The sequence below is a fragment of the Elephas maximus genome, chromosome 22 (genome assembly GCF_024166365.1).
Source record: "Elephas maximus indicus isolate mEleMax1 chromosome 22, mEleMax1 primary haplotype, whole genome shotgun sequence".
NCBI classification, from domain to species: Eukaryota; Metazoa; Chordata; class Mammalia; order Proboscidea; family Elephantidae; genus Elephas; species Elephas maximus.
The window spans coordinates 21,222,588-21,239,774 of NC_064840.1; the positions used below are offsets into that span (position 1 = coordinate 21,222,588).

At 52.7% G+C, this 17,187-nt stretch overlaps 1 protein-coding gene across 5 annotated transcripts in view; it reads right to left on the reverse strand.

Moving 5' to 3' along the window:
* Positions 1-17,187, reverse strand: part of PI4KA (phosphatidylinositol 4-kinase alpha) — a 155,468-nt gene that overhangs the window by 14,974 nt on the left and 123,307 nt on the right. For all 5 annotated transcript variants that reach the window (XM_049867016.1, XM_049867018.1, XM_049867017.1 and 2 more), the window contains 11 exons: positions 14,655-14,747; positions 13,412-13,568; positions 13,037-13,164; positions 6,962-7,120; positions 6,476-6,627; positions 4,092-4,199; positions 3,393-3,520; positions 1,742-1,861; positions 1,475-1,554; positions 1,174-1,367; positions 108-198 (listed from right to left, as the gene is read on the reverse strand). In XM_049867016.1, the coding sequence (XP_049722973.1) occupies positions 108-198; positions 1,174-1,367; positions 1,475-1,554; positions 1,742-1,861; positions 3,393-3,520; positions 4,092-4,199; positions 6,476-6,627; positions 6,962-7,120; positions 13,037-13,164; positions 13,412-13,568; positions 14,655-14,747 (1,410 nt within the window). The remainder of the gene's footprint in view (positions 1-107; positions 199-1,173; positions 1,368-1,474; positions 1,555-1,741; positions 1,862-3,392; positions 3,521-4,091; positions 4,200-6,475; positions 6,628-6,961; positions 7,121-13,036; positions 13,165-13,411; positions 13,569-14,654; positions 14,748-17,187) is intronic.

The following is a 17,187-nucleotide window of genomic DNA, read 5'->3' on the forward strand; positions in this document are numbered from 1 at the left end:
ACAGCCTCGCAATGAGGCAACCCCCCCATTGCTGGCACATCCTGGTCTCCAGGCATTTGTGTGCAGCTTTGTAGTTTTACCCAGACCCCGTAGGTGCGCCATGCTACCTTGATCGCTTCAGGGATATCACTAACGGCTCCTGGGTCCAAGCGTACCAGACGGGTCACCTCGTTACCGATGGCTTCCGTATTCTTAAACCTGTGGCACACAGCGGGGTGGGTAAGGGGCCTCGCCTGCAGACTCTGGCTCTCCACCTCCAAAGAGGAGGGAGCCCAAGGACGGCACTGAGCTGGAGGGATTCAGGTCGGTATCAAGTGTTAGCTAGACAGTTCACGGTATTAGTATACTGATTAAGTCTGAACGTGTTTAAAATAGATAGCATCGTGATCGGCTCTGAGGAAATACCAGCAGTACCTCAAGAAGGAATTACTCTGCACTCACTGCTCTGAGGAAGGCCTCCCTTCTCAGTCCTGATATTGTCTCCCCTACCCTACATCCCTGGTCCTCCAAGCAGCCCATTCATGCTGGGCTCTCCCAGAGGAGGGAAGGCAGGGACATATTTTCACCTTAGGGTCACCACCCCCAGCTAACATTGCAGGAGAACCAAGCTCCGGCCCTGCTTGGTTCAGGACCAGAGGTAGCAGCTGTAAGTAGGCATGTCTGGGCTCGGCATAAGGGAACATCTGCCCAGAAGCATGCACGGGACTGGTGGACGGACTGGTGGGGTATCTGCGTGAGGGTGTGTCTCCGGTCCCTTTTAGGTCCCGTGAATCTAAGACCTCTGTCATGTGAGAGCCACCGCAGGGGAGCTCAGGAGGCTCCGCTGCCAGCCAAAGCCTGCCTTCCTCTGAGTGCTCACCACTGACAGCTGGCACCCAGGACAAGCCAGGTCCACCTGCTAGGGAGCAATGGCCTCCACGTGCCCCTTCCCCCTGAACAAGACCATGGTCCTGATCTGCCCTGACATGGTTTCTCCAGCTCTGGGGCTCTGGCACCCAGCTGGGAGCATGAAAAAATCACAGCGTCACTGTGACTACTGCACAGATGACAGCTAGATGGATGTCCCAGGGCAGAGAACTGCCCACGAGGGTACTCCCTGCCATCCCTGGTAGTGAACCCCTCGTGCTGTGGCTGGGCAACACCCTAGTCAGGTAGGTGTGACCTGGGGCCCACCTGGCTGGCAGCTGCACGGCCAGGTAAGGAGAGATGCTCCAGGCGAGGTTCACGTTGTCCTTCCACTGCTTCTCACTCAGGCTGATGTATTTGGACCTCCAGTTGGCCACGCTGTTCTCCCCTGCCTGGTCCAGCTCCAGCTCTGGGGCTGACAATGGGTTGTACCACGTGATGAGGCGCTCAATCTCGGTGGCCTGGTGAGATCACAAAATGACTGATGTACCCACCTCATGGCCAGGTGTTGATTCCCAGGCACAGTGTCGCAGTGTGGTTGTGGGGAGCGGCGCGCCCGAGGACTCACCAGCAGAGACAGCAGCAGCGTCCTGCGCTTCATGTAGTACTTGTGCAGCTGGGAGCCCCGGTTGGTCTTCTTAGACATCCCTTGGGAGGAAAGAGAAAACACAGAAGTATTCCTCAGAGCCTCCTGCCCACCCTTTGTTTCTAGAATCCAGAAGAAACTGACTTTCAGCATACTCTCTGTCCCACCATCTGAACATGCACCAGTCAGACTGCTGGGACCGTGACTCGGATGTGATGGACAAGATATGTCAGCAAAGTGCCCACTGACCTGACTTCTTGGAGATGGTGGACATGCCACTGGACAACGGGTACGTGTTGATCCAGCCTTGCGTGGCCTGCTGTCGAGAGCCAACCGTTATGTCCAGGTTGCTCCGCGTGTCTTGGTTATCTGTGACAAAGACATCATTGATTCTGGAATAAGCAGCTCAAGAAAGAGCATCCCAAAAGTATACTGAATTTTTGCCAAAGACCAGGTGGTCAGCGGCGGACCAGGTGCTTTCTGGAGCACTGGGCTCAGGCAGGAGGACTTTCAACAGACCTGCATGGAAAAGGCTGAGGAGAAGACACAGCTGCTGACAACTTTGTGGAAAAACCCTTTGGGACAGTAAGTTTTCCAGACATCTGAGAAATTATTTTAACCTTTTTAGATAGAGAGCTTTCTAAATTTATTATATTCCTCCTTGCCTTTAAAGTAGAATAAAACAAACAAAAATAGCCCTTTTCTTGATGAACTACGGTCCTTATTTGATCATCAACACTGCACTGTCCTTTCACATAGTGATAATGTGGGACCTATGGGCCACAGAAGGGCTGTTTGCCCCACTGAGAAAGCTGGCTTATAAAACTGCTGTGTCTGCTTCTTGTTTCTTTCCTTCTCCTGGTAATTAGGTTGTCAGCTACGGGTCAGCCTATAGAAATCCATCTCTAAATTTGTGGTCTGTAATCTGCTCTGTTGGGGGACATCGGTAGAATTCTTGCCTTCCATGTGGGAGACCTGGGTACAGTTCCTGTCCAATGCACCTACGCGCAGCCACCACTTGTCAGTGGAGGTTGTGTGCTGCTGTGATGCTGAACAGGTTTCAGCCAGGCTTCCAGACTAAGACAGACTAGGAAGAAAGGCCTAGCACTTTACTTCCAAAAATCAGCCAGTAAAAACCTTATGGGTCACAACGGTCCAATCTGCAACCAGTTATAGGGATGGCACAGGACTGCGTGGCGTTTCTTTCCATTGTGCATGGGGTCACCATGAGTTGGGGGCCAACTCAAGGGCAGCTGACACCACCACCAAATCTGTTATGTGCTTAGGGAAACAAGAATACCACTTCATTTGGAGGCACTGCTGTACACGCAAGCTTCTGAAACTGCAGGGTCTTCTTCTGGAGTCCCCTCTGTCTGAAAGGCTCTCTGCCTGCCCATCCTGGCTACCTCCTATTCACCTTCTGAGGCTTGGAGCCCACGTCATCTCTTCCAGAGAGCTATGAACTCTGTCTGGGCCTGTCCTGGAGTGGTGCCCCAGAGGGCCCTCATGCTGTAATTAATTACCTGTCAATTTGGTTGGTTGCCCACCAGACTACAATGAACACACCTTCTTCACCAGCCTTTAGCCCAATACCTGGCCTGTTAGCCATGTGGTGGATGCTCTGGGAGAAGCTGTCACAGGAAGCCCAAGTGATGCAAGCCTATGTGGTATGGTGCCCACTTGGAGGCCTCCCGGGCTCACTCGTGGCTCTCAGCTTGGGCTCAATCGATGGGACTGGGTCCTGGACTCCAGGAGAGAGGCAGCACCCAGGCATGGTCCGGGTCAGGGCTAGCTGGGCCCTAACTGCTCTTCTGCCCAGCTCTTTGGAGGCCCACCTTGCACCTCTGCCCTGCATGCTCCCTGCCCCTACAAGTGGCTGCCTGCTGAGAACAACACTCACCTGGAGGAACGAGCTGGCTGGCAGTGAGGTACTTCTTATCTGAGAACATGGCCATCCAAAACTTAATCATGATGCTGATGTCTTCACGCAGCCTCTTCTCTCCTTGAGTTGGGAACTTGGGGGGACAACTGAAAACAACCACAGAGGAAGATGTGAGTGTCTGCAATCAGAAACTAGAAGCCGTCATATTACTAAGTGACAAAAGGTCTCTCAATGACAGATATGAGCCTGAGGTGGTCACTAGCACCAATGACTGCAGTGATCCACCAGGGAATGTGTAGTGACTTACAGAGCCCTTTCATTCCCACCTTCGCACCATCCTCAGCAAGGGCACCACACTCTGGGAGGGAGGGCCATGCTGGTGGTGCACACAACGTGGCTCGCTGCGCACAGTGACAGAGCTGACATCTGAAAAGCCTGCAGCCTGCAGTTCCAATTCCATGCGTGTCATCGTTCATGTCAACAGGAAGAATGAGGGGCATGACTTCACCTCTTAAATCAACTGAACAGAGGAGGGGGTGTGCTTAGGCACGTGCATGGAAACACAGCACAGGGCTGAGGAGACGCAGACCCTGGGCTGCTGAGATGGAGCCTGAGATGTATGGCAGGTATGGCCTCCTGAAAGGACCCGAGGCCAGGACCACAGTGGGGGCAGGGGGTGGGCTGTCCCAGGACGCTGTGCCGATACCGGGGCAGCACCTGAAGTAGTCAAAGGCGGTCGAGTAGATCTTCTCCCGGAGGACGTTGCGAATGGTCGCATTGGGGACCACATCGGCGTGTAGGAGAGCCAGCCCCAGGGTCAGCAGCCTGCAAGAGGTGTGGGCTGTCAGGCTTAGCTGACCTGCACTCAACCCCTTCCCCACTGCGCGACTGGACCTGGATCTCCCACCTAAACCTTGCGCTCAGAGGACACCCCCAGTTGCCAGGGCTCTCTAGGAAGCCAGGACTGGCCACCCGCCAGGTGATTACTGCTTACACATTTATTTTACCCCAAAGTCTCAGCGAAGGTTCTTTAAAGCCTTTACTTTTGTTTGGGGGAAAATGAACAATTTGTGAGATACTCTGCCTTAGCCAGAAACATCAGTTAAATAAACGACCTGCCAACTACTCCTGGAAGTACTATGAAGGCGGAACATTTAATACAAAAAAAAAAAAACCCAAAAGGAAAAATGACCGCATGCCTGGTTCCTGCCAAGACAGGTACTGAACAGGATAGTGGGAGGGATAGCTGAAGGAAGGGGCACTGTTTCTGCCCACAGGGAGCTCATAATCAGAGGTGAGAGAGAAATACTGATATAATAAAAAGCCATGCTCACTCTCATGAAAGAGGTATTAGGTTCCAAAATGAAGGGCCCTGCTGTTGAGAGGTCTGGGGACGCTTGCAGATGAGATGGGCCCTAAGGGATGGGGGGCTTCTTGTCTGGCAGAAGCAGGGAAGTACGCAGGGGTAGGGGGAAGTAGAAGCTGTAGGGGCCAAGGGGCAGGGGGTGGTGAGGTATCAGATGGGCTAAGTGGATCTTTGTGGATGGTCAGGCAAGATGGGCTGAGCACAGGGGGTGGGGACATGCGTGATGAGCCACACTTCAGGAGTTCTTCCTCACAGCCATGGGTGCACGCTGCAACTCTTGCTCTGAGGGCAGTGAGCAACTGGACACACATTTGAGCAAGAGCCCCGCTGGGCACGCCTGCAGAGCCCACACTGAGGGCAACAGACAGGATGCTGCTGACTGCGCCGAGTGAGGGGAGTGATGGAGGGCGGAGGCTGACCGGGGGGCTGAGTGAGGGAGAATGAAGGCTGACGGGAGGGCCGAGTGAGGGAAATGAGGGACAGTGGAGGTTGACCAGACTGAGTGAGGGGAATGGTGGAGCCTTTGAGTGAGAGGAGCACACCAGCCTCTGAGGAGATAGCAGGGGGACTGAGCGTGCTTGTCCATTTCTGTAGCAATGCCACGCCGCCACAACAGTCAAGTGTGGGATTATTTTCGCTGCATTTCATAAATGTACAGGCCATGAAAGATTGAGAGCAGACCTCCCCTCAGCTGGTTTGAGGAGCAGTGTCTGAGGGGATGCCCAACAGGGTGTGGGAACGTAGTCTGGAGCCCAAGGCGTGAGGGTGGGAATGGACATTGTGGAGGGCAGGAGGGGTGCAGGCAAAGGAGTTGAGGGCCCCAGTGGGACCCCTACGCCCTCCCACCCAAGGACCTTCCCTAGGCATGGCCAGGGTGCCTTCCTGGCTCACTTGTGGCCTAGCCCCCACCTGCTCAGCACAAGGTAGTCCCTGGCCAGCCAGGTTCATTCTGGCCCTATGCCCGCTGACCTGATGCAGACCCCTCATGCCTCTTCCTCACTCCTGAGCTGGACCCTCCCCACTAAACCCACTTCAAGCTGCAGGTCACCTCCAGGTGGCACTGAGAAGGTGCCTTGGAGGGAGTTTTACGGTCCCAGTGCTGTCCCCTCGGTGCTCCTGTAGTGCCCAGGACCATGGCCAGCCCCTTTCCTAGGCCCTCTGTAAACTGCACATAGCCTGCCTGGCCTCCTTGCAGTGTCCTGCCCTTCCTGAGCCCTGGAGGGCGCGGTCAGCCATTCCTGTCTAGGCCCTTCCAAGGAGCCAAGCATGCACTGGGAGCTTAACCCATCACTGCTAGATAAGTGACCAACTGTGAGAAATCCCTGATAATCCAGACAGAGCTGCATCCAAAACCAGTGAGCAGGGGGTCCCTGAGGAAGCTCCAGAGTCTGTGCCCTGGGGAGAGGTTATGTCACCAGAGAAACGGTGGGGGGAGCAGAGACTGGAGGAGGGAGGCTGGGCAGAGCATCATGAGACCACGGAGGGGGCCCTGAGGGTGGAGAGGAGGCGTGGACAGTGGCGAGGGCAGGCCCCATGCAGGGCAGGGCAGAGGCAGGGTCTGGGGCGAGCAGGCTGGAGGAGTTCCAGGAGCAGGAGGGGCACGTGCTCAGTGCAGGTGAAACATCAGTTGTGAGGCTGCTTCCGATGAAGCTCTCCCCCCTACTCCAGCAATTGCTGTCGTCTGCCCTGTGCCCCACACGGTGTGACACATGCACCCAGAAGGAGAGGCTCTCACTTGAAGCGGGGCCCAATGGCTGCCACGTGGCGATTCATGCTCCCTTTGGCTCCACCGATGTTCAGGGACATGGAACGCTGCAGGAGGCTGGAAAAGATCTCCACTTGGTCGGAGCTGCAGTACTTGGCGATCTCAAACCTCTGCACCAGAAACTGAGCGAGAATGGGATGTGCTGCCATGATGGGGCTCGGCCAGGCCTGCCCCCTCAGTGCATGCAGCCCACTGCATGGGTGGCTGGTGGGGGAAGACAAGCAGCGGCCTGGGGCAACAAGAGGCGGACAGGGGCCCCAGGGAAATAGGGCGAGGTGGGCAGGAGGTACTGGGGAGAAGACTGGGACAGTCTCCCCTCTTCTCATGTAGGCAGTCTTAGGGCCTGGAGACGCCCTGCCACAGGCCACCCAGCCCTGGAGGAACCCTCACCCTGCGGAGGAAAAGGCAGTGCCCAGTTGAGCTTGGGGAGGGGGGAGCAGGGGCTCAGGCACGTACGTCGATCCAGATGTAGTGGGGCGTCACTTCAGGGGGGCAGGGTTTTGGCTGACTTGCTTCTGACGCTGCCAGAGGGTCTGCTTCCTTAACCTCCGCAGAAAACAGGCCGAACTTCTGCTCCACTGTCATCTGCCAGGCCCCTGCCATCTCCCGCATGAACTGGAAGTACAAGAGACTGTAAGCGCCTCTGAGAAGCAGAACAAAGGAGATTTTTTTTTTTATTTAAATTATAAAAGGAGTATTTCCATTTACGACAGCATCTGAAGAAGTAAACACCTTGGAATGCATTTCACCAGGGAGGTGAAAGACTTGTACACTGAAACTGTAAAACATCAAAAAAAAATTAAAGAAAACCTAAATAAATGGAAGGACATTCTGTGTTCATGGATTGGAGGCTTAGCATTGTTAAGATGTCGATGTTCCCCAAAACAATCTACATATTCAATACAATTCCTGTCAAAATTCCAACAGCCTCTGGAGAAATGGAACAGCCAATCTCAAATTTACATGGAACTAGCTGTTACAGGGCCCTGAATAGCCAAAGCATATCTTTGCCTTTGTTTTCTACCCCAGAGGGTTTGTGAGTTTTGTCCAGGTTGATTGACATTTCCTGGGTAAACTGTAAGCAATCTGATGTTTGGTACATTTTGTCCGGGCCTGGGCTGCAGCCTGCTCTGTGACTGGTCTATTTTACACACCTTGCAGGGATTGATCGATATGCCTATGCAAATGAAGTAACTATAGCCTACTATGCAAATGAAGTGTCTGTGGCCTACTGAGAGGGGATGGAAGGGCCATGCCTTGAAACTGACCACGAGTTTGCTTATATATGCACCAAGTGCATAGAGATTGGAGTCAGAAGCAGAACGAAGAAAACAAGACAGAAACAGCAGAGAGAGGTGAGGAACTTCCTAAAAAAGCTGTAACACAGCCCAAGGGCTGTAACACTGAAGACGGCAAAAGGCCTAGAAGGAGTCCTGTGGTAGAGTCAGTGGTGACAGGAGAAGCTTGCTGCTAGGACTGCAGCTGAAAGAGCTGAACAAACTGCTACACTGGCTATGAACTGGGTCAGTTAGCAGTGGAGAGGCTGCCAAAGGCACAGAGGCACAGGCCTGTCCTGAGGGGGCTGAAAGGAAGGCTGACCTGAGGGGACTGAGAAGAGGGCTGCACAGCCAAGAAGGGGGGTGTACATGGCAGAGAGAGGGCCTGCTTGCTTGCAAGGCCGAGACGAGCTGAGAGAGCTGTCCTGCACTAAACGGATGTTTTCCCTTCTTCAGGGGAGCCTTCCAGACTTTGTCAACATGCTTCCTGATCCTGATCGAAAGTTGTATCCTGTTACTTCCTTAATAAACCACTTAGCTCTAAGTATGGTCTGTGAGTTCCGTGTGGCCATTGCAAAGGATCGTGGAACCCAGCAGAGAAGTAGAGCGTGCCATGGGGAGGACAGCTGGTGTCAGAACTGATAAAGAGGTTGGAGAGTGGAGAGGTATGTCTGACCTCCATCTCATAGGAATCACCTTTGGGCTGATTCTGGCCATTATCCCTCTCGAAGTTAGACAGGTTCTGATGCTACTACTACCATTTCACAGATCCATACCTCACACCATATATGAAAATTAACTCAAGATGGACCAGTGGCCTAAATATAAGAACTAAAACCATAAAACTCTTAAAAGAAAATATAGCAGTAATGTTTTAGGACCTAGGTTTTTTTTTTTTTTAATTTTTATTGTGCTTTAAGTGAAAGTTTACAAACCAAGACAGTCTCTCATACAAAAACCTATATACACCTTGCTATAAACTCCTAGCTGCTCTCCCGCTAACGAGACAGTCACTCCTTCTCACCTATCTCTATTTTCGTGTCCATTCAGCCAACTTCTGACCCCCTTTGCCCTCTCATCTCCCCTCCAGACAGGAGATGCCCACATAGTCTCATGTGTCTACTTGATCCAAGAAGCTTACTCTTCACTAATGTCATTTTCTATCCCATAGTCCAGTCCTATCCCTGTGTGAAGAGTTGGCTTTGGGAATGGTTCCTGTCTTGGGCTAACGGAAGGTCTGGGGACCATGACCTCTGGGGCCCTTCTAGTCTGAGTCAGACCACTGAGACCTAGTTTTTGACAATGGATTTTTAGATATGACATCAAAAGCACGGGCAGCAAAAGACAAAATAGATAAATTGAACTTTATCAAAATTAAAAACTTTTGTGCATCAGAGAACATTATCAACAAAGTAAAGAGACAGTGCAAATTGGTTTAATATCCAGAATATAAAAACAACTCCTACAACTTAACAACAAAAAGACAAACACTGGATCAAAAAATGGGCAAAGGACTTGAATAGACATTTCACCAAAGAAGAGATAGAAATGGCCAACCAATACATGAAAACATGCTCCACACATCATTAGTTACTACACCAAAAAACCTATTGCCAAGGAGTCGCTTCCAACTCATAGCGACCCTATAGGACAGAGTAGAACTACCCGATTCTACTTTACACTCACTGGGGTGGCTATGATCAAAACAACAGAACAACAAGTGGTGCGGATGTGGACAAACTGGAACCCTCACCCACTGCTGACAGGAACGCAAAATAGTACAGACGCTGTGGAAAACAGTTTGGTGATGGGCCGGGGAGTCTGCCTGCGGAGCCCACTTCTTTTCTCCACACCCCGTGAACCCTCCACAGCTTTGACCCCGATCACCAGGCCCAGGTAATGACGGTGGGAGCCAGGTAAAGTCTACAATTGCCTCCACACCAGGGGCCGAGCATCAGGACAGCAGGAGCGGCTTGCTCTGTGGCCTCCCTGACCCATCTATCCACGGGGACGGCTTCCAACTGCCAAGGCACCGCAGCCTGGTTTCCATTTCATGCAGCCACATGCCAGTCGGATGGTGGAGGACATGGGGAGGAAGAAACCCTGAAATTGACTGATGGGCTCCCCACACCTGTGTGCCTTTGGGGTACTGCTCAGAACTAGGTGAATGGGGTATGTCATTCTGACTAAACAGAGAATCCACAGGGAAATGAGAAGCCAGTCAGCCTCCTTCCCACACATGGGTTGCTGGCAACTGCACAGCTGCACCCATGAGCCAAGTATGGGAGCGGTCACAGGGCGGCTCCCAAATCCACAGCACAGTTCACTCTGCAGAACCCTCCCTGGGGCAGACCTGTTGCCGGGTGTGAATGTGTAGCAGCCCAGTGGGATCTTTCCAGGAGACAAAGGCTGCCCCATTCTTCTAAGGTAACAGAGTAGAAAAATGAAGGGGCGTAGGATCACAACATTTAGGCGTGATACCACCTCTCCAGCCCTGGCCCTGCAAGTCACCTGACCTCCATATTCACTTCCTTCCTCTACCAACGGGCAACAACAGCCTCCTGAGGCTGCAGCACAGTGCGATGGACCTGATGGGGTGGACACAAAGCAGGACAGTCTAGGGCGAAAGGGCCACCCCTGCCCTCTAGCCCACGGAGCCACGGTCATGGTAGAGGAACAGAAGACCTGTCACAATTACGAAGAGTTGGGGCCACGTTTTCCAGGGGGTGCTGGTGGGAGCTAGTACGGAATGCTATGGGAATATAAGAGGCTGGGAGCGGCAAGGGGGCCTGAGGAAACCCTGACAAGCTGTGCCTATGGGTCATGGGACTGGGAGGTGGGGTGGATAACAGAGTGGGAAGGAAAAAGCCTTTGAGAGTGAAAGGAGGAAGGCTGGCTTCCAAAGACTAGCCCTCAAGGAGAGATGGATGGGACGGGGGCTGGCAAGAGGGTCTTGGTCCAGGAGTTGGGGATATCGTAGGCTGGGCTTTAAAGGCAACTGGGTCTTGGCTTCAGGGTGAGTGCTTTGGTGTGGCTCAAGGTGGTGTGAACGGCAACAGAACTGCTTCCAACCCAACTATGGCCTCGAACCCAGTGTTAGTTGGGGGCACTGTTGAGGTGCATCCCTGACACACACAGGGTTGGGCACATACCCTGAGGGTGGGCTCCAGGCCTATGGATGCCACGGATGCAGCTGCCATCTTCTAGAGATGGAGAATGCTGACTGCAGGGGTGGGTGCACCTACTGCAAGGCTGTCTTTGCAGAATCCTTTACCTGGCAATGATGAGAAGCGCGGTATCAAGAGCAGTTAGCACTGACTCACTATGTGCTGGGACTGGAGTGTGGCTCTTTTCTTTCCTCTCTACAGGAGGGACAGACACATCTCTAGAAGGAGAGGCCAAACCCACAGAGGGGAGCCAGAACTGCACCCAGATCTGAGGCTCTGCAGGCTGCAGGGTGACCTTCCCAGGCCCTTTTGCACACTGTGCTGAGAGCAGTGCTGGCCAGGTGAGAACCCGGCACCCACCTCAGGCCCACGCAGAAGGGGTTCAGGACCACTGCTGAGCCCAGGGGCCTAGCTGACTTTCCCCTCTGAGAGGTAGGGTAAGTGTCCCCTGACTAGAGGACCACTAGATCAGATCATGTCCTCAGAAATCTGAACAGGCTGACAGGTACAAACCCTAGGCAATTTTACATACTAGGCAAATCTGTGGTATTTATGATCACTACGGAGCCCTGGTGGTACAGTGGTTATGAGCTCAGGCTGCTAACCAAAAGGTCAGCAGTTCAAATCCACCAGCCACTCCTTGGAAACCCCAGAGTGCAGCTCTACTCTGTCCTATAGGGTCACTACGAGTCAGAATCACCTCCATGGCTTGGGTTTGAGGATCACTTCTATCACCATCTTCCCAGGACATTCTAATTCCATCTTTGGAAATATTCCAAATTTTCCCCCAGGAACAAGAAAAACAAAACACCCCTTTTGTCCACTTAACTGATCTTAAAAAACAGAAAAAACATGTCAAATCCCCTGCCATCAGGAAAGCTAATGGGATCTTTGAGAAAAAAATTGTTCTTAGGTGTTCATCCAGTCAGCTGAAGGTGAGTATAACCTTCCCGATCAGCTTGTCCGATAGCAATTTCAGAAATGCAGACGAAGGGAAAGGGTGCTGCTCCCAGAGTTAGCTGCTCAGAAAAATGTCCCTGTGGACAAACAACAGCCCTCAGTCATGTCAAGAGGTGTACAGATGACAGGATCTTCCAGTCTCAGTAGAGAAATAGCTCCCCCTGCTGAGCCTCTGAAAATTAACACCTTTGAGGTATCTGGTTAAAGCGTTGACTGCTAACTAACTGAAAGGGTAACAGTGCGAAACCGCCAGCAGCTCCGCAGGAGAAAGATGTGGTAGTCTGCTTCCACAGGGATTTACAGCCTCGGAAACCCTATGTGCTTGCTAAAAGTTGCAATCGAATCGATGGCAGTGGGCTTTTTTTTTTAAGGCACCGTTGGAGGAGTGGCACAAAAGGTTAACGTGCTGGGCTGCTAACCCAAAGCTTGGAGGGCCGAGTCCACCCAGAGGCACCTTGGAAGAAAGGCCTGGCAACCTAATTCTGGAAAATCCTGTAACTCAGAAAAGGAGGGTGAGAATGACTGCACTACTTAAAGAATATAATCAATGTCACTGAACCATACATATAGAAACCTGAATTGGTCTGTGTTTCTGCTGTGTATATTCTCAACAATAACAACACCACAAATAAATTATTAAAAAGAAAAAAAGAAAATCCTATGGAGCAGTTCTCCTCTGACACACACAGGGGTGTCAGGAGTTCGAAGTCGACTTGACAGCAACTGGTTAAGGCACCACTGGGATGCTTTTCACCCTGGAAACCCCGGTGGCACAGTGGTTAAGAGCTATGGCTGCTAACCAAAAAGGTCAGGAGTCTGAATCCACTAGGTGCTCCCTGGAAACTCCATGCGGCAGTTCTACTCTGTCCTATAGCCTTGCTGTTGAGTCAGAATTGACTGGACAGCAAAGCGTTTGTTTTTTTTTTTTTTTTGGTTTTGGGATGCTTTTCACGTGTATTCTCTCTAGTCCCCATAGCAGTCCTGTGGTTAAGCATGAGGGACATAATTTTACATGCAAGGAGGCTAAGGAGCTCTAAGATCACCAGCAGCAGAGCCAGGGTGGCCTCTCTGTATGCCCTCGCAGCGCTCACCCCTGCCCTGGGAGCTGGCCCACACCCTGTTCCTACCGGCACTTCCACGCCGTTCTTGCCGGCCAGCAGCCACTCCCAGCAAGCCAGAGCTGTCTCCATGCCGTGCTCATTGAACATCCGGAGAGGGCCCCAGCACAGGTGATGCAGGAGTTGAGGGTCACAATCTGGAAGCAAACATAGGGTGCTTAGATGTCTCTGAACACTAACACCAAACACAGCACCCTCCCACAGATTAACCCCAAGTCAGCACCAGCTGGGGCCAAGGGTTCAAGTATCAAGTGGTTGGCCTTTTATTTACTTTCCACCCCCGAGAGATGCGACATAGATTTCTATCAAGGGAGCTCCAACTGCTCATTCTGCCAGAATGCCGGCTCACAAAGTGCACTTCAGGTCACACCCCGGCCTCCTCACCTCTGCTGCTGATGAGCATGGCAGTCAGCTTGAACATGGCCTGTGTGTAGTTCTGAGGGCTGCTGAGGTCCAACGCTGTGTTCAGCTCCTGGACCATCATTCGGTTCAGGTCGGATATATGGCCTGTGGCGTCTGAGAACCGGATCATTCCATAGACCTGCAAGGAGCATCACGCTGGTCACATGATCCAGGCCACCTGGCATATCTGGATCAGGAGCCACGTCGTCTTCTGACTCCATGTTGAGGCCTCCCATCCTCCACACCACAGCAGATTCCAGCCAGTTGACCAGTTCCTTCACCTCTGTGGGCCTCAGGTTCCTCATCTGTAGACCCCAGAAGCTAGCCTACACTATCTCCAAGGTCCCTGACAACCCGGACAGTCCATCAGCACCCTGTTTTGTGTGGGCTGTGGTATCTGCATCCCTAGTGAGTGGGGGGCCCGTCTGCTTCCCCTACAGGGCTTGTTTATTCCAATGGCTGGTCTTCCCTGTGAACCTTGGAAGGTGGGACCCTGAACTGCTCAGCTGCCACCGCCCACCACCTTCTCAGCCTCTGGGAATTGCTCATAGAGCCTGTCCCACATTTGTTCTGAATATTCCGGTGGTGGCGGGAAGGTTGTCTTTTTAGGATAGGTTTTCTGGAATAAGACAGGCCTCTTCTGCAGTCAGTCTTGTAAATAAGAAAGCAGCACTTTTCTTGGGGGCGGGGGGAAGGTGCAACTTTAAAAATAGGGAGCCTGGTATTCTTGATGACTCACTAATTGATCCTGAAGGTACCTGATTTATTCAGCCCATGTTCATGCTGTCCTACTGTGAGGCAGACATGGCTCTGCTGGAATGCACAGATGACAAGACCAGGTCCCTGTGCTCAAGGGAAGTCAGTTTCTTTCTCCGTAGAAACGAACTCACAGTACTTAGAGCTCACCCAGGGTTATGCATGGCACTCAGCAAGTGTTCACTACAACTTAGAAAAGAAAAACTGCCCCCAAATCCGAATGCTTCAGTGTAGCTACAGCGTGTGTACACGAAGCCACCCTCCCGCGGAGATGGTCTGTCATGCTTCAGAATGTTCCAGGGGCATGCGTCTTAGGCCCCAAGGCCATCATGTCCACCTAAGACAGCAAGTTTTATCATCTTGTCCACATCCACCCAGACCCTCATTAATCCTTCATCTGGAAGGAGCCCACTGGCATCAGGATGCTTGGATACTCGGAAGGGCCTCTGACACGAGGGAAGGGCAGTACCTCTCCAGCATAGCGGTTGCGCAGATTCAGGGATGCCATGAAGTTGGAGTAGTCTTTCTTCACACAGGCTGGACGCTCAGTTAGCTGAGTTGCCTGCAGACAAGCATGGATAAATATTTCAGACGGCTGCAACAATACAGGTTTTCTCACGTCTACCATGGCTAAGCTCAGTGAAGACGTCCGTGGTTATTAGAAGTCTTCAATGCTGAAGTTAATAAAAGGAAACACTTCAGAACACTCTTTAGTCTGATATGGTCCCTGGGGAGAAAAACTTCAGCATTTTAGTATGAGAAGTTTCTCTGGAAGGCAGCTTGTTCTGTATAGCTTCGCTCTGCTGTCCTGACTACATGCTCACTCCCAGTGCACACCGATCTTTACAATGAAAGTAATCGCTAGGCTGTTGTGAGAACAACTGTAATCTGCCATGGCAATGCTATGACAGTTCATGCTCGTAGGACGCCTCCTTGGGTGCGTCCTGGTGTGTCAGCGTGATGTTCAGGTGGCAGAGGTAACTGAAGGCGGAAGCAGTGAGGGCAGAGCCAGCAAGAGCCAGTGCTTTGCAATCTAACAGCAGAAGACAAAAGGGGCAGAGTCTGGGCGTGGAAGGGGATAAGAAGCTAAAGTGACCACATGAGGTGGGTCTGCACATGGTCAGGAAACATAGATGGATGGTCTTGTCAAGGGGCAGTGGAGCACAGCAGGGACAGCCTTGGCTCTGGAGTCCGATGAGCTGGGCTCTGGCCTTTCCTTTCTCCTGAGAAACCCTGTCCCATTTGGTAACAGGGATGGAGGGAAAAGGGAGGTAGTGAGGAGGGGGGCTCTAGAGCCAGACAGAGACATTTCCAGATCTGCCCTCTCCAGCTGTCTGACCTTAGTTCCCTTTCTGTAATGTGGTGACAACAGCAGTATCTACCTCATAGAGTCTTCCTGAGTATTCAACAAGCCGAACACATGCTCAGTGCTTAGGATAATGCTGCCACACCAAGCACTCACAGGTGGTGGCTGCTGTCATCCTGTGAAGTGGCGGTGGGAACCACGTGGAGCACAGGCTGGACGGTTCGGTGGGGCACTGAGCAGTGAGTGCGAGATGAGGAGGACCTCGCCTGGGCAGTGGCTGCTGGGATGTAGGACAGGCAGCTGTGCTGGTGAAACAGAGGACTATTCCCAGGATGGTGATGTGGGGGAGGAAGGGGCCACAGGAAGACATCTGCCTGGGGGCTTGAGACAGGGAAGACAGGAGGAGAGGTGGGTCTGCAGAGGTGAGTGCAGGGGCTCAGCTCATCAGTGATGTCAGGTGGTCAATCTAGGAGGACAGAGTGAGAGGACCACTGTGAGGCCGAATGCCTGTGCCTCGTTTAGGAAGCCCGACACAGAAGCAGGTCTCTTCTGTTTCCACAGGTCCCAGGGAAAGAGCTGTGGGAGGGGCCTCTACGCTCTGACCCATAGAATCGGCTGGGCACCACATCTCTGGGCAGGCCCTGCTGCACCCCCATCCTGCTCTGCGGGTCCTCACAGCACCCCTGCCAAAGTGTCACTGCTCCCAATCCAGTGGGCAGTCCCCGAGCAGGGCCTGGAGGGCTACCCCATCACCACCTCACCACCACCGCAGAGAGCAGACTCAGAGGGGTTCAGGTCCGTGCAAGCTCAGTAGCACACAGGCAACCTCCACACCAAGGTACAGATCAGGGGTACTGGCAGGGACACCCCACAGGGGAAGTGGCTCGAGTTCTGTGGAGACTGTGGTCTGGGCCCAGGGGTAGCTCAGTATACATTTTTACCGAGACCTTCGAAAACAAGCCTCCTCACCAAAAGGATTTTAGGAGGGGCCTTGGGATCGGAGGAGTGAATATCAGGGAAACAGGGACTGGCACACATGTTTCTGAACGCAGGTGGCCACAGCGACGTGATAGACAGGGTGTCAGAGGGCTCCTGGTATCCACCAGTGGAGCGGCCTCAGGCAGGGGCCATCCTTTCTGTGTCCTCACACAATGGGGATGTTAGCAGCACACACTTCACAGGCCGTGTGAAGATTTGACAAGCTTGCACTGTGAGTGCTTGTACATGGCAGGTGCACAGTAACCCCAGTTTTAAAAACGAGAGGCCACCTGAGAACTGATGGTCTGATGGAGGGCCTCAGCTGGCAGACCATCCAAAATGGTTATACTCACAGGGGACACAGAGCCTTCAGCCCAGAAGCCCACGCTGAGAGGACTAGCCTGCAGGCAGAAGTCACAAAGCCGGTGGGCAGACACAAAGGTAAGTGTGAAACAGAACTTAGCAGACAACTAAGCTAGGAATGTGGAGGAATGTTCAGACTCCATCGGGGTAGCCCCAAACAAACCACTCTCTCCTGGGGCCCCTTCTCGGGCCCCCACTCCCCTTTCTTTGGCTGCCCTCACCCCTACTTCACCCAGAAAAGCCTGGGCACTGGGAAGGAGCCCTCAGCTTCTTGTCTCCCCTTCACAGAGTCATAGCACTATCCCCCCACCCCTGGACCCAGGAGTTTTCGTGGTTCCTCTTCCTTGCCCATAGC